The 26,699-nt window shown below is 52.8% G+C and overlaps 2 protein-coding genes across 6 annotated transcripts; one reads left to right on the forward strand and one right to left on the reverse strand.

Annotated features, from left to right (window-relative positions):
- On the forward strand, window positions 1–4,391 carry NANOS3 (nanos C2HC-type zinc finger 3). The gene is made up of 2 exons (XM_019427510.2): window positions 1–2,105; window positions 4,056–4,391. The coding sequence occupies exons 1-2, from the start codon at window positions 1,595–1,597 to the stop codon at window positions 4,121–4,123; spliced, it is 579 nt and encodes a 192-aa protein (XP_019283055.2). The 5' UTR covers window positions 1–1,594; the 3' UTR covers window positions 4,124–4,391.
- BRME1 (break repair meiotic recombinase recruitment factor 1) lies at window positions 2,075–26,668 on the reverse strand. Of its 5 annotated transcripts, none has more exons than XM_019427507.2 (11): window positions 26,580–26,668; window positions 26,218–26,281; window positions 25,748–25,799; window positions 21,496–21,673; window positions 18,471–18,552; window positions 18,121–18,231; window positions 12,943–14,247; window positions 9,501–9,611; window positions 9,171–9,259; window positions 7,076–7,168; window positions 2,075–3,349 (listed from the first exon to the last, which is right to left on the reverse strand). In XM_019427507.2, the coding sequence occupies exons 1-11, from the start codon at window positions 26,609–26,611 to the stop codon at window positions 3,343–3,345; spliced, it is 2,124 nt and encodes a 707-aa protein (XP_019283052.2). In that variant the 5' UTR covers window positions 26,612–26,668; the 3' UTR covers window positions 2,075–3,342. The 5 variants fall into 5 exon arrangements, with proteins under 5 accessions (XP_019283052.2, XP_019283049.2, XP_019283050.2 ...); XM_019427504.2 differs by lacking the exon at window positions 2,075–3,349 and adding an exon at window positions 6,077–6,832; XM_019427505.2 differs by lacking the exons at window positions 2,075–3,349; window positions 18,121–18,231 and adding an exon at window positions 6,077–6,832.
- Window positions 26,669–26,699: the final 31 nt, after the last annotated feature.

The raw sequence follows: 26,699 nt of genomic DNA on the forward strand, positions 1-26,699 counted from the left end.
CCCCCCGCCCCGGAGAAGTTGCCAAGGGTTTGGGGGAACATTCAACCTGTCGGTGAGTTTGGGCAGCTCAGGCAAACCATCGACCGTTGAGTGGACCCCGAGGCCTGGAACTGCCATCCACCCATCATGACCCCTGCCTTCTATATCTGGAGGGCCGGGGTAGCTCCCAGATCCAGCCTGGGCATCCCCTCCTTTAGGCCACAGCGAAGGTCACAATCAACATTCATTGTTGTCGGTGGGTTGTGAGGACGGAGGCCAGACCCACCGAGGGATGAATGTCACTGTGGCTGGGCCGGACACAGCCTGAGGGGAAGGGACTAGGGGATAAGACCCACTCACGCGACGCCCTGACCTCAGCTCCTCACCCCTTGGGGAGGGCTGGCATCTGGGATCCTTATGGACACAAGCCTGATTTGGGGAATAAATTCGGGGGAGTGGGGGGAGTTGGGAGGCACCTGGAAAACCTTCCTGACGGGATAGTGAGCCCTGTTCCCAGAGGACTGAGGACTAGGATTTCTTGAACGAGTCAGTCAACCAATGAGTGGGGTGGGCAGGCAGCAGAGCCCCTCTTCTCTGTGTCTAGGTCCTGGGCCCAGCACCCACAGACCTCTGCTTTACCTTTGGTTGCCCACTTAGCACCTCGGTGCCTGCTCATCCCTTCATCTGCCGAGTCTCTGCCCCACCTGGGTAACTCTTGAGGGTCTCATTTGAGGGAGTGGGTGGGGATTGAGGTGCTGGGGGGTCCCCCCTCCGTTAACCCAGCCTGTGCCTCTGCTGCCCCCATAATGTTTTCTCACTTCCTGTCCACCCCAGGGCCAGCACCTAGCCTTAGGGGCTATGGTAACTGGATGGGGGAGACTGGCTTTTGTGTTGTCTTTGTGAAGTATGGGCAGGTGGCCTCATACCTCAGGGTGTTCGTCCATGAAAGTGGTTCCGCTGAAATAGGTGTGAAAGCTCCCTGAGGGACCCCTGAGCTGGGGGTCTTGATCCTTGGCCTTCCCCATGAACCAGGCACCATCCCCCTTCCAGAGACAGCCGGTGCATCATGCGGCTCCCCACCTTCCCCAAAGAGCCCAGGGGCACCCGGCCCCTCCCCCAGCCCAGGGGAAGGAAGACACAAGTTACTAAGTTACTGACTACATCAGTGCTTGTCTTTGGGGTGGGGCTTCCCCCTCCCCTCCCCGTCTCCCTGTGGGGCAGGACTGGCTGGCCTCACAGGCCTCCAAGAGGGGTAGGCAGGGGTAGCCCTCCCCATGCCCCTCTGTGTGGGGGGTGGCTCCCAACTGTGGGTGCCCCCTGCAGCCTGTGTCCTGTCACTCCCCATCACCCCCAGCCCACCTAGAGACCATGTATCCCCTGGCAGGTGCCTTTATGGGGGAGCGGCAGCAAGCCCCCCTGTGACAATGAGGAACCTCCCATGGCCTGCTCCTCCCCCTTCACACTCCCTTGGAGGTATAAGGAGGGAACTGACAGCCCAGACTCCTAGGCTCCACAGAGGGGAAGGGAGGGGCAGAGGACGGGTTAGAAAGCGGAGCTCTGGGCAGGCAAGGCTTCTTCTCTCTGCCCCTCTACCTGGCACACACGCTGCCCAGCTATGGGAACCTTCAACCTATGGACGGATTACCTGGGTTTGGCACGCCTGGTCGGGGCTCTGCGTGGGGAAGGGGAGCCTGAGACCAGGCTGGACCCCCAGCCACAGCCAGCTCCAGGGCCAGGGGGTCAGAGGCCCAGCCCGGAATCTTCAGCAGCTCCTGAACGCCTGTGCTCTTTCTGCAAACACAACGGAGAGTCCCGGGCCATCTACCAGTCCCACGTGCTCAAGGACGAGGCCGGCCGGGTGCTGTGTCCCATCCTTCGTGACTACGTGTGCCCTCAGTGCGGCGCTACGCGTGAGCGTGCCCACACCCGTCGTTTCTGCCCGCTCACTGGCCAGGGCTACACCTCCGTCTACAGCTATACCACCCGCAACTCAGCTGGCAAGAGGGTATCCCGGCCTGATAAGGCGAGGATGCAGGACTCGGGGCATCGCAGAGGAGGAGCAGCAGGCGCGGGAGCAGCGGGCGCGGGAGCAGCGGGCGCGGGAGCAGCGGCGGCAGCCTGTGCAGGTGGCTGGGGAGACCCGCTGTGGAGGGGACCTGCCCCAGGCTGTGGCTGAGTCCTTCGGGGCCTCTATGAAGTGGGGTTAACCCAAGCACCCACTTTAGAGGGGTGGGGGGAGATGATCTGTGTAGAAACTTTAGAGCAATATTCTATAAGTGTTGCCCAAAGTGAGTAAACTGGGGCTGGGATTAACTTGTGGCCTTGGGCAAGACTCTCCCTCTTTGGGCCCATGTGGGAAACGCCTTCTTTTCCAGGCATGGGGGGGATCTGTCGGGGAGGCTGTGGGGACTAGTAGTGGGATCTGCGGTTAGGTATAGCAGGGGCTCCAGTCCTGCTTGGCACTTAGGAGCTGTGTGGCCTGAGAGAAGTTCTCAGCGTCTCTGAACCCTGGCTGCTTCATGCTCCTCCTCTGTTCACTCTTTCGCCAAACAGCTTGGGTGTCTGTTTTGTGCTGAGTGCTGGGCTGGGTCAGTGATGTGAAAATGTAGATGGGAGAGCGGCATTTCAGAGAGTGTGATGAGTGCTGAATGGGAGAGTCCGGAGGAAGCACCTGGATCCGGATGGAGGGGTCCAGGAGGGCTTCCTGGGGGAAGTGACTTTTGAAAGTCTAATTCAGTTTGATGGAGTGCTGAGAAGTGTGGCCCAGGCATCGGAGCTCGTTCAGGAACCCAGTGAAGTTAACGTATCTGGGACAGAATGTGTGTGCATGTATGGTGGAAGAGGTGTCAGAGACTTGGGGGGGACAGCACAAAAGCCTTATAAATCTTGGACTTGGGTACTAGGGAGCCACGGAAGGGGCAAGACCAGGTCTGCATGTTAACAGTATGTTAGACCGTGGTAGGCTGGACTGTCGGGACAGATTTCAGAGTGTTAGAAGGCAGGAAGGAGGCTGGTCCTCCAGGCCGAGGTGTCAAGGCAGCAAGGAGGGAGAGACCCAGGAGCCAGGGAAACGTCAGGTTGTGTGTGGATCAGCTCAGGAGGGCAGCTGGGGCATAAGTTTATGAGAGCTTTGGCTGAAGCCTCCCTGAGGTCTAAACTGGCCCCACACTGCCTGGCTCACCCCATGGGTCACCCCATAGCGATCATCAAATGTGGATTCCATTTCTGCAGGTCTGGGTGGGGCCTGAGCACCTGCATTTCTAACGAGCTCCCAGCCAGGCAGGAAGGCCAGGGACCAGGCAGGCCGCAGGCTCGGTGTAGTTCGAGTTTACGTGGCAGCAGTTATTACAGATGCGAAAGGCCTCAGCTCCTGTGGGGTTTTAAAACAAATCGTTTTAGCAACTTTAATTGCTTTTGTGGAAGATGGCTAACAGAAGAGGCAGGTCCGACTGGGCCATATTGTTGCCCATTTGGGTGCCCGATGTGGGTATAGCCTCTTCCATCAGAGTGTGAGCTCCTTGAGGGAAGTGACTGGGCGGGACCGTCTCACCCTCACCCCCAGAAGCTGTGCTGGGAACATTTGTCCAAAGAGATGAGTCCCTCCAGCAGAAGACCATATTCCCCAAGAGATGCAGTGAAGTCCAACTGGGAAATGGGGGAAGCCGAGGGTACATAGAAATGATGGCCTCACAATTTGCTTTTTTTCCCCTCTTAAGTGGGAGGGAATAGGAAAACTCCCCAGGTTTGGAGGGTGGGGTGGAGCAGCCCTCACCACAATACTGGCAGAAAGGCCAGCCTCCTGTAACATTCTGGGTGTAACAAATGTGGAGTCCCAGAGCCCTACAGCCGCAAGGGGGCAGCGCAGCCAGCCAGAGTGGGAGTTTCTGGGCTTTGTATCCAGCTCTGGGTCCCACCCTGGGCTGTCCTGATCTGGCGGCCACAGGGATGCTATTCCAGGAGCGGCCCCCAGGTGGCGCCAGAGCCCCGGCAGCCTTGAAGTTTGAACCAGGACTTTGAGAGCCTTGAATCATACCCTATTATCGTTTTTCTCCTTCCCTCCGCTTTTTAAAATCCAGGTTCCAAAGGTGCTGGGAAGTCTTCTGGACCTTCACCCTCTTCCTGCTGTCCCTCCACTTCTGCCTAGGAGACTGGTGCAGGGAGGATGGAGATGCTGCCTTCCCCTGGGTGTGGGGACCCAAGCTCGATGGAAGATGTATTTTGGGGAAGGTCCACTTTGCAAGGACCTGCCCCTGGGCCCTTCCCCCAGCCTGGAGGCCTGGCTAAGAGAGCAGGGCCTGGGAGCACAGCTGAAAGAGCCCCCCCATGAGGAAGGAGGTGGCTGTCGGTCACCCTGGCCCTCCCTCCCCAGCACTGGCCACCCACTCAGCACTCAATAAATGCTTATGAATGGATCAGCGTCAGAAGAGGCCAGGTCTTGGGACAAGGTAGTGTGAACAGCTCCAGAGGGGATGGGGCACCTCTTTTCTATTCTCAATGGGAGTGGGCACCACAGGGTGACAGTCCAGCACCTGAGCACGGCACGTGCTGCCCGGTTAGCACCCTGAAGCCATTTCTGTGATGTTTGGTATTTTTGAACTCCCTTCCAGCCATCTCTCACACACTGACATGCCAAATGGGCAGAATCCTCCACCCTGGAGGTGGGGGCTTGATAGGAGACTGTCCCTCCCCCTCCTCCCCAAATCATCCTGACCAAGGAGGCCCTCAGTGAATGTTTAGGTCATCACAGATGTCCCAGCAACCAAGGCCATGAAGTCACATGCCAGACCCTTCAGAACAGGGAAGGACTTCTTGAGGGGGTTGGCAAAGAATGGGAATATGTCCTGGGGGGTTGGGCCAGCCAAGGCCTTGGGCAGAAGGCATCATGGCTTTGGCTCTGCTTGGGCAGGGGAGGGAGATCTGTCCCTACCAGGTAGTGTGATCCATTTCTCCTGGGGCAAAGGCTGAGCTTGTGGGAATCCCCACTCCCTGTCTGCTCCCCTGGCCTCCAGAGGGCAGCAGGTGGCAAGTGTCTGTCTAAGTTCTTCCCCCAAGCCAAGGGCTGGCCTGGGGTCTGGGGTTCCATCCCTAGCTCACACGGTCTCCCAGAGTTGGGTGGAAGCGGGATTTGGATTTTGCAGGTCCCCTCTGGCCCTTGGCTTTTGGACGTGGACCAGGACCCGAGGCCACCCAAGAGGAGGGCTGGGGATGGGAGATAGTCCTTGAGGACAGCCTGGTCCCTCTGCTTGGAGAGAGGAGGGAAGGAGGAGGAAGAAGACCCAGAGGAAGGCTCCTTAGCAGCCCCAAGAGTTTCAAACTGGGTTAGGGGACACAACATCCCAGCCACCCCCAGCTGCTTGTAAGTGCTCGTTGTATAGGCCAGAGCTGCTGGCACTTGAGACCCAGGGTACCAGGAGAAGGGGCATGTCCAGGCAGGTTCAAGGAAGAAGCTGCACATCCAGCCAGGAGAAGGGGGACCATGACCCACCTTGTTCTCCTCCAGCATGGGGTTTCCTGGGGTCTAAGAAGGCAGTAGGAGGGGATCTCTGCCTTGACTATAGGAAATGGGTGCAGGAGTCACAGGTCAAAGGACTAATGAAGTCTCCAGTCTGGTCAACGTTTTGGTGACCAATTTAATTGAAGCATCGTGTTCTGTAAAATGGGTTGGACAGCAGCACCTGCAGCCACTAGCTGTGTTTGTATCAGTAACAATCCCCCAGGACTGCCTCCTTCCAGTCTGGGGCCTAGAAGCAGCTTTTTCCTTGGGGGATGGGTAAGGCCATCTGAGCTCTCAAAGCAAACCTGCCAACTCTGCAGTTGGGTGATCAACTATGATGTCTCAGTGGGCTTGTTGCCCCACAGATACGGGTGTGTGTGTGTGCTTGGATGTGTACACACACATGGACACACAGCCACCCACTCCTGGAGACTGACACACTTAGCATCTTGTGGGGACCCCTTGATTCACAGGGCCCGGCAGTGGCCCAACCTGCCTTCCTGGGGAGGATGAGAAGTAAAAGGAGAAAGAGGTGGTTAGGGAGGTTTGTGGGCAAAACATAAGGAACTGAAAATGCCTCAAACCCCAAACAACAGGTCCAGATCCACACTAGGGAATCATTTATTAATGCTCTAACCAGAACAAATAAAATGGAAATCTGGAGAAAAACAAAGGTACCGCCAACAAAGGGAACCCTTTTCTCCTCCAGGAAAGAAACAAATTCTGAACCTCCCATAACCTGAGCTAAAGAACTGAAATTTGCAAATCCAGATAAACGTCTGGGCAGCTATGGGCCCTGCTCAGAGCAGCTGGCTTCCTGAGTGTTGGGGGCCCAGTCAGCCTCCAGCCTCCTGCCTCTGGCCTTTGCTGCAGCCCCAGGGAGGAGCAGGTCCCCTCCCGAACCAACTCCCAAGGGAGGCTATTGACTGAGGCCTGGCCTCCTGTGTTTCCCATGGAAAGCTGACTTCTGGGTAGGCTGAGGGAAGGTTTCTGGGGCCCACTGGGGAAACGCTGGAGCATCTTCTAGGGTAAACCAGGGGGCACACACGGCCTGCAGGCTTTCCGGGGTCTGCCGAGGGATTGTTTCCAGCTGTTTGGCAGGAGTACCAGGCACTTCTGGGGGCCAGCGCAGAGGAAACACGCATAGGCACTGTGAGCTTGCACACAAGTGTGCGCACAGGGCGCTCCTGAGGTGGTCTGGAAGTAATCTACAAATCCCTCCAGGATCGCTCCCCTGGAGGGAGATTCCCAGCTCCCTTTGATGTGTAGGGTGCGGGCGCTTTCCCTGCTGGCCTTGCCTTCCTGTAGTTGAGGCGCCTGAAAGCCTCCAGGTCCCGGTGGGTGCTCATGATCAGCCGGCTGCAGGGAAGTGCCAGCAGGAGCTGTGCTCCACCAGACGTCCGTGCGAGGACCCCACCTCTCATTCGGGCACAAGTGGCTGCTCACTCTCCCACACAAGCTCACACACCTACACACTCACGGGTCATGGACACACACACAGGCAGATGCTGGCACTGGGCCCTCCCCACCACCCTCCAAGGCCCTGTCCCCTCTGCCAGCCCTCCCACCCCACTCATCCGTGGATCCCTGCCCAATGCTTACTTCAGGTTGGAGAGCTCAACGACAAGGCCACGCACGGTGTCTGTTGCGTCCTCCATCCTGGCAGCTTCGCAAGCTTTGATCCCTACACAGGTCCTGGGGGGGGAAGGGAGGGATGACATGAAGCCTGACCTCACTGGACAGCTCTGTCAAAGTCTGTTCTGGGGGCTTTTGCTGGGCCTGGAGCGGTCTTCTCTGGATGTTAATACCTTTCACAGATAGGAAGCCACCACAGGCAGAGCCCTCATGGCCAACCTGGCTAGCTGTACCATGAGAAGCACACTCAGAATCCAGCCGCCTCCCCACCACCTTGGTCCTTGTCTGGACAGCTGCCACAGCCTCCCTGGCCCCCAGTTCCTGCCCCTACAGCCTGTCCCCCGTTCAGTGCTGGGGCGGGGTGGGCTGTGAAAATGGAAACCGGGTCGGGCCCAGTGCCCCTCCCTGCAGCCCTGCACCATCTGCCAGCACCTCCAGACCCCATCCCCTCCTTCTCATTCCCTTCCCCCCCTGTTCCAGCCACACTGAATTCCTGGCTGTTCCCTGAGCACTTCTTAGGGCCCTGGAATGTTCTTTCCCAAATATCTCCTCCTGGTGGGGGGAGGGGGCCTTCCCTGATCACCACTGTAAATTTTTAACCCCTTCCTCACAGTCTTTTTCTCAACACTTCACCATCTGACTAATTTGCTGGTCTCTCACCCTCCCACCCCCACCAGATGGAAGTTTTGTGTTTTGTCCCACACAGCCTCCCCCATGCCCAGAGCAATTCCTGGAAGAGCTGGCACTGGATGGCATTAGTATCTATGGAAGGGTAGATGCACCACAGCACCCACTGTAACTAACACACGTGGCCTGCGGGTGTGGGCAGTGGGCTGCCCTCCTGGACTCCAGCCAACAGCTGTTCCTAAATCCTCCCACACCCCAGCTTGGCAGCGTCTGCCGGGCTGTCACTGTGGGAACTCCAGTTCTGCCCCACCCGCCTCGGTCACCCTGAGCTGGCTTGCCTTAGCCTCTGCACGTCCCACTCAGCCACAGGCCACTGAACCAGACCCATGACCTGCCTGGGGCTTCCAGTCATCCATGTGGGTCATATCAGAGGCCACTGGAGATTCACAACATGAATCTCTCTCCTCTTTGCTCAAGCAATAGTAGGGCCACTGTGACTAAACCACCACCGATCCCCTTGCGGTGTGTGTGTGTGTGTGTGTGTGTGGCAACACGTGGTACAACAGGTACTATTTACAGATGTTATGCATGGGTAAGAGGTGGGAACGTGGCCACCTCTATCCTGAGGATGAGGGGGAGGAGGAGAAAGAGGAAGGAGACAAATTCTGCCAAGGGCTGTGTCTCTCACCCCTCCTCCACACTTGCCAGCCAGAAACAGAAACTTGGCCATGAATAATCGATAAGCTGCAGCCTCTGCAGAGAGGCCAGTTCAAGTACAAGGTAACAGGAGAGAACTGGCTCAGTGTTAGCGCCTGGCAGGGTGGGGAGAAAGGACACAAAGGGAGGTGATGGGACTGTGAAAGGCTCTGGGGTAGAGACAGAGGACCCCCCAACAAACGCGCGCGCACACACATGCTCCATGGCCTGCAGGAGGGAGAAAGTGGCCTGTCTTAGGGCACAGAGCCAAGTGAGGCGATGGGACCAGTCAGGGACCCTGGAGGGCCAGAAGGTGCCAGAGTGGGGACAGACCCCAAGGTCACATGGGCCAACGGTTCTTAGCCCTGTCTGGGTCCTCTTCCCCTCTAGAGATTTAGGGAAAGCTCTAGAACCTCTCTCCACAAAAAGTACATGGTACGTCACAACAACCCATGGACCTGGGGGCACCATCCCAGGGGTTCTGGGAAGAGACTGTGGTTTGTCTGTAGATCGATGATCACGATTTTTCCACTCATGGGGATCAGGCGACACGCACAGTTTGAAAGATGGGGCTTGGCTCCCTTACTGAGGCCCATCCAGGGCAAGGCAGGCCTATGGTGAGGGAGAGTGTGGGAAGCGCCAGTTCCAGGAAAGCAGTGACGTTTTCCCCTCCCAGGCACTTAGGGACAACCGGTACTGGGGCAAGGGTCCTGGGTCAGCCTCCCCCCATCATGTCTACCTCAGCTGGAAGTCAGTGAGGGGGCCTCCATCAGCATGTGGGCTTGTGCCAGGCCAACAAGAGTCCAGCCTGCTCCCCAGAGGAAACAACTGTGAAGAGAGAGCACACATATGAATGACCTAGCTGTGAGCCCTGCACAGGGAAGGGTCATGCAGGGACCTCTCGGTTCCTCCAGGCCATGTCAGGGACACGGAGGCAGAGAATCCTGCAGAACAGTGGTGTAGGGAAGGGACGGGATGCCGTAACAGCTAGACCCTGGGGCCGCCAGCCCCGGCTGCTCTCCCCACCTCCCCATTCCAAAAGAGCAGACAGGGCAATGTGGGGCCTGACCCTGGTGTCCCCTGCCGGGCCTGTGCTTTCTGAAGAGCTGATCTGTGCTGGCAGATGGCTCTGTCTCTGATGGCTGAGGTGTAGCACTGTCTCCTGCTCATCCTGCAGTATCTGGAAAGATACAGAGAAGACCCCCAGTAATGGTGACTGGGGTGAGGTGGGCATCTGGTGTTGAGGGGAAGAGGTCAGCCAGGTTTCATGTCAGGGAGAGATTTTGCAAATACATTTTAAGGGAAATTTATAATTAATAGGGGAGAAAGCCAGATAACCCTGAGAAGCTTAAGTTTCTAAATGTCAACGGTGGTTTAACTTTCATGGAAAATGTCAGGCTCAATCATGGAGGTGACATATGTCCCTCTGAAAAGAGGCAAAGAGGCTGGGCAGAGTGGCCTGCCCAGGGCCTCTTCTGGGGGGACCAAAGTCCTAAGACAGGACCCGTTCCAAAAGACATCCTTTCAGAACCGAGCCCCTCTCTCCTGACAGCAGTGGGGGATGGGATGAAGGGCTTGAGCTACAGCTTACAGCTGCAAATCGTCCCTGAATCCCAAGGAACAGACGTGAAGAGCTGCTTGTAGCCCAGCGGCTCTCACCAGGGAGGATCACCCCTAGGCACTTCACGCTGGTCGGCACACTTTGGTACTGGGGAAGGTGCTATGGGCGTGCTGTGGGTAGAGGTCAGGAGGGCCACTCAGCACCCTACAGTGCACAGGACAGCCCCACCACACAGAACTATCTGGGGCCAAATGCCAGCAGTGCCGAGTTGGGAAGCCTGTCCAGTTATCTCCCAGGCATCTGGTTGACTTTCATGTAAGTGACTCTGTGGCTTAAAATACAACTTGGCATCACATGTTCACTCAACTCCCTGTGCTGTTCTTGGCCATGAGGAATATTCTCCCTCCTGACAGGTACTACTGCCTCCACCAGGGTTCTGTGAATGTTTGACACAGTGAGGGCAGTTCTCCTCCAGAATGTGCTGGAGGCCACCACTCTAGGACCCAAGAGGGACGTGGAATCAGCTTTTTTTAAGTGACTTACGTGGCGGTGGCCTACAGAGGCCCCAGTGTCTCTGTGGGGAGTGTTACATCCTAAGGGAGCTACTATGAGAAGAAAACACCATAGTTTCCTGTGAGGAGACCTGGGTTTGAAACTGCTCTGTCATTGCTGTGTAACCTCTAGGACACCCCGAGTTGCCTCCCTCGAAGCAGTGCTCATGGCTGTGCCACCGTTGAGGGACAGTGGACAGGCCGCTGCTACCACTCTCTCCATCTACCTGCACTCTATTCCCAAGTGTGCCTGTCCACGCAGCCTTCCTGCTGGGCCCCATCCAGAAGCTTTCCGTGGGAATCTGCCTGTGCCGGGGTCGCCCCAACTTGTTTGGGAACGCCCATTATCAAAACAAAACGTGCCCAGGCGTCAGCAGCCTTGTCAGGGCAGCGCTTCCGCCCCTGGGGGGCCTGTCAGGTCTGACCACCCCGGCTGTCTGCTGGGTCCCACCACTGCGGATTCCTTGGTGTTTTCAAAGCCCAAAGTCACTGGTGGCCGATCAGGAAGGGCTTGTTCTTTGCCTGCTGGATGCCACTAGATAGCCCAACTGCTCCTTTAGCCACTGCCCAGCAGCCAGAGACTGGGGGTAACTTAGACTGCTCTTCTGTCCAAGGGAGGGGTTTATATTTTTCAAGGGATGGGGCTTCAATTATAAAATTTCAGCTGTGCCAGGAGCTGAACGCCCATCTATCCCAGGTACTTGTCTTCAAACGTTACGAGTGGACTGCACGGCGATTGGCTTTCCATGATCTTACTCATCTGGTGATTGAGAAATGGGTGGCACAAGGTACTGGGGGCCCACATGTGGCACCTGGGGCCTGGTCTGAAGCTACCTTGCAGGTAAACATGGTGAAGGGCCAAAGATGACCCTTGGCCATCCCCTGGGAAGGCAGCACCTTGGAGACTCACATTTGCTCAACCCAACCACATTCCCCTCTGTGGCTGGAACAGCTGGCTTTCTTCAGCTAGGCACCAGATGAAATACTAGGCTTGTGTTTCGGGGCCATATTGTATAAAAAAACTAAGTGCTGAAATGATAGGGTACAAAATGTTTACTCTGGGAGAGGCAGGTGGGAACAGTACAACCACAAACCTCACAGGGGCAGGGACCACGCCTGATGTGCTGACTCCTGGAAGAGCAGGCTCTTGATAAGCATGTAACTGAATTAGTTTTTAAAAAAAATTTTTTTTAACGTTTATTTATTTTTGAAACAGAGAGAGATAGAGCATGATCGGGGGAGGGTCAGAGAGAGAGGGAGACACAGAATCTGAAACAGGCTCCAGGTTCTGAGCTGTCAGCACAGAGCCCGACGCAGGGCTCGAACCCACGAACTGCGAGATCGTGACCTGAGCTGAAGTCGGACGCTTAGCCGACTGAGCCACCCAGGCGCCCCCTGAATTAACTTTTTACACATTTCAACAGGACAGCCGAAGAAACAGAGGCCAATGTTTGTGAAGCAAGCTGGGTTCTGTGTTCCAGGACAGGCACAGCTGCAGAATCAGGCCAACCTGGGAACAGACCCAGCCTGCTTCACTCAGCTGCTTCACCTTGGGCAGGTGCCCAACCTCCTTCAGCCTCTTATCCACACCCAGTGTGTGGAAACAGAACCACCTACCTTCCAGGGTGTGACCACAAAGCACTTAGCCCAGATTCAGGTGTGCCAGTGGTCAGGGATGTGGTGCCTCCCTGGGGGTGGGGCCAAAGCAAGGCTGCCACCTGCCCCAGACAGGTGAATGCCAATGGCCGGTGCAGGCTCAGTAGCCAGGAAAGGTGATTTGGGGCAGCTCTCCCACTGCCTGTTGGGCAGGCAGATCCCTGAAGGAAAGAAAGTCCCTACGAATTCCAGCAGGAAAGCAAAATTCTTGTATATGTTTGGAAAAAAATTCATATCAGGACCCTGAAACGACCCTTAAGATGGGCAAAGGCTCTTTTCAGTTGGAGACTGAAGTCCTCTCCCCCATGCCCAGCTTTGACAACACTGGCTTTTTCAAAGGTACCCCTCAAGGCTTCAGGCATCCTCTTTATATCCTTCAGGCACCTGCAGCCAGGGCCAGGCCCTGAAGCGTGGAGAGGGTGGGCACACCTGGGGGCTGCAGTCAAGGAATGGAGGACCTCCATCAACTCTGCCTGGGCTGACGGAATGCATGTGTGTCACTGCCTGGGGCTCTGCAGTTCCCACAAAAATTCCTTACAGAAAGAAAGGCAGGACTGTCCTATCTGGAAAATCACAGACTCCATACACACTGAAGCTAAACCTCATTCCCCTAGACCCGTGTGCTGTATAAACAGACGACCACGCACCCCAAATTCCCCACCGGTGGGTGCTTTGTGACAGGGCTCATGGCCACTTGACACCTATCTCGGGATGGTCTGGCTATCATGTGGAGAAGCTCTTACCTGCTCAGGTGAGGCTGCAAGGTCAGGGACTTCTAGGGCATCCTGTATCTGGCTGTCTGGCAGGAAGTGAGGTTCCATGGCTAGAGACTCCCCCAAGAGAGCCTGGTCTGCAGAGCCAGGAGGGGGTTCAGACCAGCCTGTGGGATCTTCAGGGGCATCTGGGCGGTCGTGGCAGGCCCTGGTCTCCTGGGAAGGGCCACCCACTGCTTCTCTGTGCACTGGAGGAGCAAAGGCTCCAAGAGACAGATTGAACCAGTCAAGGTCTTCTTTAGGGCTCTGGCTCCTTAACTCAGCTGCTTTTTCACCTTCAGGCTGCAACAGCAAAGGCAGTGCACACATCCCCCCCAGTCCCTCTTCATCCAGGCTAGGCGCCCTTGTTTGATCAACAGGTGGGCCCATTTCTGAGGCTAGAAGACTGGAATCTCCGGCACCTACTATGGGCTCTTTTATCCTGCGATCCAGAGCCAGGGAGCCTAAAGGGCCCCCCAGGATGTTGCCAGGGGGCTTGTCTTCCCACCTGGCCTCCCTTCTGCCTCCTGTCTCTCCAGTGAGAAGTGTGCAGCTGAGCAGGGCCCCACTGTGGCCTCCATCAGGGGCCTTCCCACTGGGAGAGGAAGGTGCCCTGGTGTTGGCCTGTTCATCTGGCTTGGCCACCTCTGGAGTCCTCTGTTCTGGCTCAGTGGGGTCTGTCCTCCTGTCTGTGATGACAACGGTCCCAAGGGAGGAGTGACTTGGGCCGCTACAGCTCTGTTCTTCTTCCCTGCTAGTCTTGCTGGGTATCTGCATGGGGTCAGAGAGGGCCTGGTCTGCAGATCCGGGCTCTGGGCCCTGAGTGGAGGAGGGACCCAGGACACTGTCTCCTTTTTCTCTGTGCCCCTCCGGCAGGTCAGCCTCTGCTCCCCCTTGGACACCTGCTTCCTGGAGGCTTCCTTGGTCTGGCTCCTTCTCTTCAGCATCACTGCTTAGCAGGAGCCCTTTCTGGCCATGATAGCCTAGAACCCAACATCCCTTCCTGCTTTCACCATCCGGTGTATTGGTTCCTTGCTCCGACAGGTGGTCCTGGCTGGCCCTCTCTGAGGCCAAGGGTACCATCCCCCGTTCTGGAGAGACATTGGTGGAAGCCGAGGGCGGAGAATCCCCACTTCCAGGCACAGGTGTCACGGCGTTTTGGTCTCTGTGTTCAGGGTGAGTGCTGTCTACCTGGGTCTGGGCTCCCAGCTCCCTGGCCTCCCAGGAAGCAAGCCCTAGTGACTCCTCTTGCAGTCGGCTTCTGGCCTGTTGGCTACTGGGCCCTGGCGGTGTTTCCTATGGAGAGTAAAAGACCCAGCCTTGAGCCTTCAATAATCAACTAAAATTTTTTCTAGTTGTAACTATACCTGTACAAAGTCTCAGATGTTACACATGGTGCACCCAGTACCATTCAGTACCAGTGCTGGGCATAGTTAGACCCAGGGGCTGGAGTGGGGACCAGAAGCAGAGGAATCCCTCTTTCCATCAGCTCCTTCTTCCCACCAACACTGCCTCTTGGACAGATCAAGGATATAAAAATCAAGGGGGCCTGTGGATTGTGTCAACGTCAACTGACTGTTGTTGGCAATGGATGCTAGTTAGAAGATGTTACCACTGGAGGAAACTGGAGGAGAGCACACAAGGACCTCTCTGTACTGTTTTCTTTTCTTTTTTTAAATTTTTAAATGTTTTTATTTATTTTTGAAGGAGAGAGAGAGACAAAGCATGAGCAGGGGAGGAGCAGAGAGAGAGGGAGACATAGAATTCATAGCAGGCTCCAGGCTCTGAGCTGTCAGCACAGGGCCCGATGCGGGGCTCGAACCCACGAACTGTGAGATCATAACATGAGTCGAAGTCGGACGCTTACCCGACTGAGCCTCCCAGGCGCCCCTGTACGGTTTTTGTTTTCCATTGTGGTCTAATACGCATTATATAAAACTCACCATCTTAACCAGTAAGTATACAGTTTAGTGGCATAAAATACATGTACACTGTTGTGCAACCGTCACCACCTTCCATCTCCAAGACTCTTTTCATCTTCCCAAGCTGAAATTCTGTCCCCATTAATCCCTGTCTCCCAGCCCCAGGCATCCAAGCATTGAGCGTCTACTTTCTGCCTCCACGGATTTGACTCCTCTAGGGACCTCCTGTAAGTGGAATCCTATAGTATTTATCCTTTTGTGGCTGGGTTATTTCACTCAGCATAATATTGCCCAGTTTCATTTATGTTGTAGCCTTTATCAGAATGTTTTTGCTTTTTAAGGCTGAATAATATCCCATTGTATGGATATGCAACATTTTGTTTATTCATCTACCAGCGGACACTTGGGTCCATAGTATTTTTGCAATTTTTTATGAGCCTATAATTATTTCAACATAAAAACTTAAGGGACACCTGGGTGGCTCAGTCAGTTAAGCATCTGACTTTGGCTCAGGTTATGATCTTGTGGGTTCGTGAGTTCAAGCCCACATCAGGCTCTGTGCTGATAGCTCATAGCCTAGAGCCTGCTTCAGATTCTGTATCTCTTCTCTGTGCCCCTCCCCCACTTGCGCTCTCTCTCTCTCTCTCTCTCTCTCTCTCTCAAAAATAAACAAACATTTAAAAAAAAACTTAAAAGAGAGATGGGGTGCCTGGGTGGCTCAATCGGGTAAGCATCCAACTCTTGGGTTTTGGCTCAGGTCATGATCTCACGGTTCGTGGGTTCAAGCCCTGCATCAGGCTCTATGCTGACAGCACAGAGCCTGCTTGGGATTCTTTCTCTCTCCTTCTCTCTCTGCCCCTCTCCTGCTCTCTCTCTCACAATAAACAAACACACACTAAAAAAAACCTTAAAAGAGAGAGGGAGAAGCGAAATGTCCCTAATGGAGACAGAGATGACCAGAACAGGGTGGGAAAGAGGGTTCTGACTGGGACGTATATAGATATTGTCCCCTAGGTAGATGGCAGCTCAATCCAGGCATTCAGACCTAAACCTGCAGAACCACTGCAGCCCTTGGATCTCCCCCAAGTCGAGACACTGGTATCTGGAATCTCCCTCTGGTATCTCCTGGTGACATCCAATGTCACATGACCGACACCAGCTCCTGAGTATGCCCTCAGAGGCTCCCTGTTTCAACTACAGCAACTCCATCCTTCAAGCTATTCAGGCCCCAAACCCTGGAGTCAACCCATCACCTTCCTTCCTCTCACAACCATGCCATCAACTCTCCTTTCAAACTGGACTACAAGTAATTACATCTGATAGGTAGGGACTGAGGTCTGTACCCAAGGGCACCCTATAGACAGCGATTGTCCCCCCCTTCCCATGCTTCTTCCATACAGTTATCAGCACTGAGGGAGATGCCTCCTCCACAGTTACCTCCCTACATCAGTCAAGTCCAACCTTTCTAGGAGGGTGTGTGTTGCAAATATCAGAGCATTGAAGGTCATGGCCTGTCAGTCTGGCTTCAGTAAAGCCACTGGCAACCAGCCGCTGAGTTACACATAGCATTTCCTGCACATTTTCAGTCGACAGTGAAGCTAAGACCCCTCTTATTAGTTGGTTAATATTATTATTATTTTTTTTTTAGAATTTTTTTTAACGTTTATTTATTTTTGAGACAGAGAGAGACAGAGTATGAACAGGGGAGGGGCAGAGAGAGAGGGAGACACAGAATCTGAAACAGGCTCCAGGCTCTGAGCGGTCAGCACAGAGCCTGACGCGGGGCTCGAACCCACGGACCGTGAGATCATGACCCGAGCCGAAGTCGGACGTTTAACCGACCCAGCCACCCAGGCGCCCCTTTAATATTATTTTTTTAAGTAAGTTCTACACCCAACATGGAGCTTGAACTCACAACCCCAAGATCAGGAGTCTCATGCTCTACCAACTGAGCCAACCAGGCACCCGACCTCTCGTTTGTATGTACGTATGCACGTATGTATTTATTTATTAAGTTTATTTGAGAGAGACAAACATCGCACGAGGCGGGGGAGGGACAGAGAGAGAGGGAGAATCACAAGTAGACTCTGCGCTGCCAGCACAGAGCCCAACATGGGACTAGAACTCACAAAGCCGCAAGATCATGACCTGAGCTGAAACCAAGAGTCAGACACTTAACTGACTGAGCCACCCAGGCACCCCCCGACCCCTCTTGTTTTTAAATTACACTTTTTGTGAGATCATTGTAGATTCATATGTAGTTATAAGGAAATGGCAGAAAAAGATTCGTCATGCCCTTTACCCAGTTTCCCCCAGTGGTATCATCTTATATAACTTGAGTATAATATCACAGTCCAGATACCAACACTGATCAAGTCCACCGACCTTATTTGGCTTTCCAGCTTGACTTATGCTTGTTTGTGTGTGTGTATGAAGTTCTACAAAGCTCTCTCAGTGGTGGAGGCTGTGCATCCACCACACAAATAAGATATGGGAAATCTCCAACACAGGGTCCCTTGTGCTGCCACGTGTAGCCACACTCACCTCCCCACCCCACCCTGGTCCAACTCCCTGCAACCACTAACCAACCCATCTCTATAAGTTTCTCATTTCAATAACGTTATGCAAATGAAACCCTACGGTATATAACCTCTTGGGACTGGCTTTTCTCACTCCACATAACGCCCTAGAAATCCATCTAGATTGTTGCGTGTATCACTGGTTTGTTCCTCTTTCATTGCTGGGTTGTGCTCTATGGTGTGTTCAGCCATTCGCCCATTAAAGGATATCGGGTGTTCTCCGCTGGGGATGATTACAAACGTGGCTGCTGGGAATGCCCATCCCTCACTTTTGTAGGGGCCCCTGTTGCCAGAGACATCATCACCCTGGGAGCTTATGGTAGAAAGGACAAGAAAGTACGCTGTAAGACCCATCCCCTGCCCCCAACCACACAAAAGCTTCCAAGAAGTAAAGGGGTTCAGGGACAGAATGTGGATTGTCTTTCTGCATTTTTACTACTATCATGCAACCTGGGGAAAAGGGCTGTGGCCTTGACCACTTGGGTGCAGGCACAGCTGTCCTGAGCGCCTCACACAGGCGTGGCACACGCTCCACACACATCTGTAGCATCACGCACTGAAAAAGGGCATGCAGACAGATGCAGGTCTAGCCGATGCCAAAGAAAACCAAGGTTGAACTCAGTAGCCAAGGCTGGTCCAAGCAGCTACTGGGTGTCTAACGGGCTCACCTGGCTGATTTTAGGGGTTCCACTCCTGAGGTCCTCTTCCCTCAACTCTGCTGGTCTTGTCACTGTCTTCCTGGACTTTGCAAACTGGGGGACAAACCTCCTGGCTGAATTCTGTGAACCAGATACAAGAACAAAGCAACAATAAAGATAAGGGCGGAATGAGGTCTCAGAAAACAAACACCAAACCAGTTCCTTTCTTGCAGCTTCAAATGCAGTCCTTGCCCTCCACTCCATCCCCAGCACACAGTCTCACCAACCTGTCAGCCTGTTGATGCTGAATGGGGATAAGAACTCCAGCTTAAGGGAGGCAGCGTTTGTAGTACATATATGAGGCCATAGAACAGGCTCACCTGGGAAACAGGAAGGGGTGCTGGCTCCTTTTCTGGTTCCCCGAGGAGACTGGCGGGAGCTTGTGCTTCCTCAGCAGGGGAGCTGGGTGGAGAAAGGCAAAACAGGTGGTTCTGAAGTTCTGGAAAGCTGTCTGTGCGCGTGGTAAGACAAAAAGAATGAATCCAAAGGCAAAGTAGTACTCAGTCTCCTGCAAGGGAGGTCCTGGAGCACCTGCTTGGAGAGGGTGGGGTGGAGAAGGGGAGCTGCGCCTAGGGTGACATGTGACTGCCAAGAAGGGTGCAGAGTCTCACATCTAGAATCCAAGCTTCCTACTCTGGCAGCACTTTACCCTTAGAATCCCAGGAATTGGCTCCTGAAATAAGAATAGGATTTCACATTTGGAATGACACTCTAACCCCCAACTCTGCAAATTCCAGAGAAAGGAAGTTGTAGATGCAAAAGACACAATGTCAGAAAAAACAGGTGTATTCATTAATTGCCAAAATGCAGAAACTGAGATTGCATTTGGTGGGTGAATGGATAAATAAACTGTGGTGCATCCAGACAATGGAATATTATTCGGCATTAAAAGAAATGAGCTATCAAGCCATGAGAACACAGAGAGGAAGCTTAAACGCGTGTTACTAAGTGAAATAAGTGACCTGAAAAAGCTACATATTGTATGATGGAAACGCTATGACATTCTGGAAAAGGCAAAACTATGAAGACAATAAAAAGATCCGTGGGGCCAGAGTTGGAGAGAGGAGAGATGAACAGGTGGAACGCAAAGAATTTTTAGGCAGTGAAAATACTGTGCATGAGATTCTAATGGTAGATACATGTCATTCTATGTTTGCCCAAACCCACAGAACATACAACACAGAGTGACCTCTAAAGTAAACTGTGGATTGCAGGTGATTATTATGTGTCAGTGCAGGTGCATCCTGGGTAACAAATGCACAGCTCTGGTGAGTGATCGTGACAATGGGTAAGGCTATGCATGTGTGGGGGCAGGGGTCTATATGGGAACTCTCCATTACCTTCTTTCCAATTTTATTATAAACCCAAAGACCTTAAAAAATTAGGTCTTTTTTTTTTAATGTTTATTTTTGAGAGAGAGAGAGAGAGACAGAGCGCAAGGGAGAGGCAGAGAGAGAGAGGGAGACACAGAACCCAAAACAGGCTCCAGGCTCTGCAATGTCAGCGCAGAGCTCGACACGGGGCTTGAACTCACAAACTGCGAGACCATGACCTGAGCCGAAGTCGGACACGTAACCAACTGAGCCACCCAGGTGCCCCCCAAATATTAGGTCTTTTTAAAAAGATTGTGAGACTTATGGTTATATCTAAATAAATGTGGATGTATGTGTTGTTAAAAAAAATCAAAATCTGGAACTAAACCTTCACGATTTCACCTTTATACGTGGAACAGGAAAAAGCACGAAGATACAGTAACAGGTTTAAACCTTGTCAGGAGGTTATGGAGACAGAATAAATCTAGATACTGACAGCAAGAGTTTGAAAAATTTTTTTTTAATTTTTAATGCTTATTTATTTTCAAGAGAGACAGAAACAGAGTGAGAGTGGGGGAGGGGCAGAGAGAGCGAGAGCGCGCGCGCGCAGCGCGCGCGCGAGAGAGAGAGAGAGAGAGAGAGAGAGAAAGAATCTGAAGCAGGCTCCAGGATCTGAGCTGTCAGCACAGAGCCCAACATAGGGCTCGAACCCATGAACTGTGAGATCATGACCTAAGTTGAAGTTCGATGCTCAACCGACTGAGCCACCCTGCCCCAAGAGTTTGAAAATTTTTAATTGGAGTGGATTATTTGGGTGGCTGCTAGGGTACTGGTAAAGATTTCATTTCTCAACATAAATGTGTTAAGCTTGTTGGCTTTGCTTTTTTCTGTTGTACTTCTATGCACATGGAATTTCTTAATTAAACATTTTGAAAACAAAAACAGAAAAAAGAGAGTGGGAACCCACTTCTGTAGGTTCTGACTATTCTTATGGACTTAGACAGTAGGGTGGGCAGTGCCTGGGACCCCATGAGCCCTGCTGGCCTCTCCAGGAGCGTGAAGCACCGTGACATCATGCTACCTGTCTGGGAGAACGGGTTAGCTGTGACATGCGGCCCCTCTTCATATCCCGCACACCACAGGGCTGCCTTTAGTCTTAAGATTGCAATGACCTGCGACCACACAGCCCCCACCGCCAAAAACAGCTCTGTTGGTCAGACCATGTGCCGCAATTGTTTACTCAGAAAATTTGGTACGCTGATCCATGATATTTTCTTTGAAGACTTCTGGTAGCAGGAATCCTCCTCTTAACTCCTGCTAACCCTTTCTACTTTGTTGTAGTTACATGTGGTTTAACTCCATGAATAGACTATGCTCCAGATCTTTCTTTTTCCCCCATTGTGCTTAATTACATATTCCTGAAAATAAAAACAAGGAAGCTGGGAAACCATGGTGGTTAGGAACACAGGAGCCAGACACAGCCAGACCCCAGCCTGCCCTGCACCAGCTCAGTAGCCTTGGGCAAGTAAGTCACTTGACATCTTGAAATTTCAGAGTCCTCACCTGTGACACAGGGATAAAAACTTACCTCACATAGCCACGAGGATTAAACGAACAGACAGACATAAACTGTTTATTATTAGCACACTGTCTGGCACATAATATTTGCTATCCCCTTTCATGGCTTCTTAGTTCGCAGACCCACAACTCCATCGATCCTTTCTTGGTTAAGAAGGAATGTGGGATAAACATGGATTTGACCAGCAGAGGACAAGATGCATTCTATTACCAAGTGACCTTGAAACATTCAAGGTTTTCCTTGCCCGTGGTTAAAATATCAACCTTTCTCCCTGGAAAGGAGATTCCTAGGAATGGCTTTGAGAAGCCACCTGAGGGGACCTGAACCCGCAGAGGGAGGCGTGGCATTGGATGGGTCATGGCTGTCCCCATGCTTTTGCATCCTGCCTACTGGACGGCTGTGCTGTGCCCACTGTTGGTGGGAAGGCTTGCTGGAATGTTCCAAGCCACCTACCTGGAGGCTGCCTGTACCGGTTCCTCTGTCCTCTGTCCGGCAGAGAGAACAGGTCCTGATCTGCCTTCTGACTCTTCAGGGAGACACAAACAGCCCCACTCAGAACTCTGGGGGGGCCTGCCAGAGTCTCCTAGCCTTGGGTTCTTTGGGAGTTTTGGAGGACGGATTCCTTCTCCACCTAGTTTAGAGAGAAAGGAAAATGAAGGGATGGGAGGTACAAGGAGCAGGCACTTCCATGGCTGACAACCAACATGGCAGGGCCACTGCTGCAACATGAACAAGCTTGTTCCAAGAGCAGGAAACCCTTGCTCTGACACTAGCCTGGAGAGAGAGATGGGATGGAGCCTTGTCCAGGAGCTTAGGTGGCCATGGGATTCAAAGGCTTTTTACCTAAGGACTGGTCATGACTGAGACCAAATCCTGATGTGGCCTGGCACCAAACTACATAAGACAACCTGGTCCAGCCACCTGTCTCTCTGGGAAGGTGGGGAGAGATGTGTACTGGCTTCCTTGAGTCTCAGCTCAAATATTCCTGCAGAGGGCCATCCCTGACTTCTCTATAGGGCACCCCCTATAGAGACCCACGGTCTGTTTCATTCACTTCACAGCTTTTTTTTTGCCAGTGTCTGATGTACTGGTTATTTTCTGTCTCCCTCAATACAACCTGCTCCATACAAAGAGGGGTCTATCTCACTCTCTACTGAGTCTCAAGTGCCTAGAAGATCATCTAGTATACCACTGGTGCTCAATAAGTACTTGGTACATGATTAAATAAACACACGTGTAAAACAGAGATCACCACCAGGAAACACTGATAGGACTAAATTATGTACCACTCTAGTTTTCTGTGATGCCTGCAGAATATCCATCCTGGGAAAACTGGGACCTACAGTTATCGAGTGCTAGGGAGGTGACATCTCAGCTGCTCCTCGGCCCCTTGAATATCTGCAATACCTTCCCCATCACTGAAAGCAATTAAGAGCCTAACACCTATTTGCTGAATGAAGGGAACACCCTTACACGGAAACTGCCAGTAGTGGCTGACTTGTAATACCTCTCCAAACCTGGCCCCGACCTACTCATTTATTCAAAAAACAAATGATAAAGGTTGAACCTAGACAACTCCATGACAGACGCTATCCTGAGAAGTTGGGTATGTTATGATAAAACTTTGAGGCAGTATCCCACTGTTCTGCCCATCTTACAGATAAGAAAGCTGAGGCACCTGGAGGCCAAGGAATCTGGAAATGGGATCCAGTCAGTCCAACTCCAGAGCCTGCATACTTAAGTGCACTTGAGCATTTATTGAGTACCTACTATGTACCGTGCCTCTGACCAGTGAGAACAAAAAGGCAAACCAGGTGGTCTTTCTGGAGTTCAGTCAGGTAGATCCTTTCCAACCTCAGCTAGAAGTAAACCCACTGAATGAGCCCCCCATCCCCATCATCTATCACTAGGGTCCTCGTTAGCATTCACTTGGCTGTTTGTGCTCCAGTAGACCACTGTGACTTTTCTGTAATTTTTTTGATTCTGTTATGGTTCACGTGTACCCCTTTAGAACTTTACCTTACTGCTGTGTATTTGAATTAGTGCTCCCGGCGAGAAGCAATTTTCTTTCTCCCCTGCCTAGACCCTGAGGGTCATGAGGGCAGGACCTGAGTCTGCGGCACCCTTGGATCTCATCCTTGCCCCACCTGCCGGTGCACCCTGCTTAGGTGCCCGCGCCAGTGCTGTTCTTAGAGCAAGGCTCCAACGAATGCTTCTTACACAAGCATATTCCCACCCTGTGGTCTGCCAAAAAAGGCAAAATCGAGCAGCTTTGTTTATTTGGTTTCTTACGATGCCCAAACACCAGCTCGCTTTACTCATCCAATGGACATGTGTACCAAATAAAAAACAAAAATATCAACAGAAGTGAAGAGCCTCCCATTTCCTTCCTGTGATCTATCCCCACAGGACTAATTTAAGAAAAACTAAGGCAGAACCTTATGTTCAACGCCAAAGGCCAAAGACGTTGGGAGGGAAGGGCTTCTTTCACCACCTGCCAGAATCATCTTCCTCTGTCCCCACCCCTTCCAGGACACACAGAAACAGCTGTCCTGGGCCAGCCTGGGGTCCACGGAGCTAGGGAGGCCACTGCCAAGAGAGGCCCCAAATGACATGCTGTGGGTGGGCCTGGCTGTCCCCAGCTTCCCCCTCCAAGGTCAGTGAAATTCCTGTGTTTCCAAGCAGTCTGTTGCTCATTTCTACACAAAACATTTTCAATCCATTGCTAATTTTTGTCCCACATAGTTGGGGGGGTGGGGTGGGAAATGAGTGCTACTCCTTATGTTCATTAGCCAGTAAGTGATCATTTCTAAACTTCTACGAGGTTTAAGTTATCTTAGACAATGACAGGGAGGTGGTGCTATACTATGTAATGTTGGGTATTTTTCTTTTTGAGTGAAGACACGTATATGTAGGTTGACAAATAAAGAGGATTGTGATATCCCATAAAGCAAAAAACAGATTATAGGTCGATATGTGTGATGATTCTATTTTCCAGTGAAAACACTATATTGGTGTATATATAGAAAAGTTTGAAACAAGTAGTGTAGCGAGGTTCATTTCTTGGCTTCGTATGCAATATTATAATTGATCGTTGTCCTGTGGTTTTGTTGGACATTAACCTCATGGGAAGCTGGAGGTAGGGTAGACAGAACCCTGAACTATTTTTGCAAGTTTTCTGTAAGACCAAAGTTACTTTAGAATGAAGTTTTTTTTTGTTTGTTTTGTGTGTGTGTGTGTGTGTTTTTTTTTTTTTTTTTTTAAGTCTGGGGGAGAATCACAACAGCAGCATACACTTGTGTATACCTAGGGTCTATCCTCTGTGCTTTACAAATACTAATCCACATGTGAGCTCTAGGGCAGAGTTCTCCACCTCGGTACTGTTGACATTTGAGGCCAGATCATTCTGTGTTGTGGGGGGCTGTCCTGCGCATTCTAGGATTTTGAGCACATCCCAGGCCTCAACCCACTAAATGCCAGTCCCTGCCACCTTCCCCACATATATCAGTTGTGAAAACCAAAAATGTCTGTAGACATTTCCAGTGTCTTCCGAGGAGCAAAAAATCCTCCCACCAGGTTGAGAATCATTGTTTGAATGGACGGGGTAGGTGCCTTTATTATCTTCTATTTACAGAAAGGGGAAACTGAGGCACAAAGTAAGTCATCTGCAATCACAGGGCCACCATGAGAGCTAGAATGAACCCAGTTTTTTTTCTTTTATGTTTATTTGTTTATCTTGAGAGAGAGAGAGAGAGAGAGAGAGAGAGAGAGAACGCGATCAGAGTAGGGGCAGAGGGAGACGGGGAGAGAGAACCCCAAGCAGGCTCCGTGCAAATCCCAGCACAGGGCCAAAATGTAGAGTTGGACACTCAACAGAATGAGCCACCCAGGCTGCCCTCAACCCAGGGTTTTGGTTCCAGAGTGAAACACTTAGCCACCAACCGATGACCCTGTAGTATATCAAAGACCTTGTAGTTGGGGGCACCTGGGCGGCTCAGTCGGTTGAGCGTCCGACTGTGGCTCAGGGCGTGATCTTGTGGTTCATGAGTTTCAGCCCCACATCAGGCTCTGTGCTGACAGCTCAGAGCCTGGAGCCTGCTTCGGATTCTGTGTCTCCCTCTCTCTCTGCCCCTCCCCTGATCCCACTTTGTCTCTCTCTCTCAAAAATAAATAGATGTGAAAGGGGCACCTGGGTGGCTCAGTCGGTTAAGCGTCCAACTTCGGCTCAGGTCATGATCTCGCGGTCTATGAGTTCAAGCTCCGCGTCGGACTCTGTGCTGACAGCTCAGAGCCTGGAGCCTGCTTCCGATTTCTGTGTCTCCCTCTCTTTCTGCCCCTTCCCCGTTCATGCTCTGCCTCTGTCTCAAAAATAAATAAACTTAAAAAAAATTAAAAAGTTAAAAAAAAATAGACTTTAAAAAAAAAAAGACCTTGTAGCTCTATTCACAGGTTGTCTCTGAGAGCGCACCCCTGCCCTAAGCTTGTGGGATCCCACCCGAGGGTGGAGGAAACTCCAGAAAGCTTTCACTTTTTTTTACCATATGCAGTTTCCACAATTCATACTTTTCTCACCAGCTCGTATGAAGTCACTCCCCCTGCCCAGGGGCTTGCCGGGGTCGCGTTAGCATTTCTACAACAAACAGACCCACGTCCTCCTGTAACCGGAAGCAGCAATAAAGACGTGTCAACTTGAGTGTCCAAATACCTGAAGTCCGAAGCTTTTTCCTCTTGGTCATTTTATCCCTCCTTTGAGAAATCTGAAAATGAGCAGAATCCCATCGTTGTAAGCAGTCCTTGCCCCTGGGTACAGCCCCAGTGACCTTGGCTGAGGGCAGAAGCCACCCTCCCCGCACCTTGGCCCATCAGGCTGCCGGGATGCGGGGTGGGGGCAGGGGGTGGGGGGGACGGGGGGGGGGGGCGGGGAGGTCAAGCTGGGCCCCGAGGGAACATGGTGGGGGGGGGGGAGTCACAGCCACCTCAGGCCACGGCCCGCCCGCCTGGGAAGCCCTGGGGACACGGCTCTAGTCCCCACGTCGGGACAGAACATGGGAAGCCCCGTCCCTCTCCGCTCTGGTCGACACCCGAGGACCCTGGAAGGAGCCACCTGGGGCCCTTCAAAGGGTCAGGGAGCCCTGTGGGGGATGCCTGGGGCCGTCCAGACAAGCCGACACCGACCTGGGCCACAGAAGTTGTCAAGGTCACTCTGTCCTTATCAGGAACTGGGTAGGTCTGCCTGGATCTGTCGGGGAACAACTCGGTTAAATTACTTGCATTAGAATTTTCTGAGAAAATAAAGGGCAAAAAGTTGGCCCTCAAGGAGGCCGGGGGTCTGGCGCTGACTGTCGGGGGCGGGGAAGGGCGGAGAAGGCCCGAAGCCCGAGCGCTGTGGGCCCGACTTCCGGGGGCCGGACCCACACTAACCCTACCCCGGCCACCTAAAAATATGGAATGTCCAGACCCGGGCCGCCAGGAGAGGCCAGAGCCCGCAGGTGGCCGCGCGACGCCGCGAACCGCGCGGCCGACACCGCCCCTCACACCTGCGCGCGCGCTCCACCTCTTTCCCGCGCATTCACGGCACCGCCGTGCGCAGGCGCGATGGCAGCACCGCCCCCGCACACGCGCGCACGCCCCGCCTCTTTCCCGCGCGGCCCGCGGCC

The sequence above is a fragment of the Panthera pardus genome, unplaced genomic scaffold (assembly GCF_024362965.1).
Source record: "Panthera pardus isolate Hobbes unplaced genomic scaffold, ASM2436296v1 HiC_scaffold_8, whole genome shotgun sequence".
In the NCBI taxonomy this organism is placed as follows: Eukaryota; Metazoa; Chordata; class Mammalia; order Carnivora; family Felidae; genus Panthera; species Panthera pardus.

Excerpts from the sequence above, each read along its gene's own strand:
- BRME1 (XM_019427504.2), bottom strand. The coding sequence starts at position 26,611 with ATGCGCGGGAAAGAGGTGGAGCGCGCGCGCAG. Across the intron at positions 7,169-9,170 it reads CTCACTGACTTCCAGCTGAG|GACCTGTGTAGGGATCAAAG; the intron begins GTAGACATGATG and ends TTCCCCCCCCAG. Across the intron at positions 6,833-7,075 it reads GTTGAGCTCTCCAACCTGAA|CCGGCTGATCATGAGCACCC; the intron begins GTAAGCATTGGG and ends ACTTCCCTGCAG.
- NANOS3 (XM_019427510.2), top strand. The coding sequence starts at position 1,595 with ATGGGAACCTTCAACCTATGGACGGATTACCTGGGTTTGGCACGCCTG. Across the intron at positions 2,106-4,055 it reads AGCGGCGGCAGCCTGTGCAG|GTTCCAAAGGTGCTGGGAAG; the intron begins GTGGCTGGGGAG and ends TTTAAAATCCAG.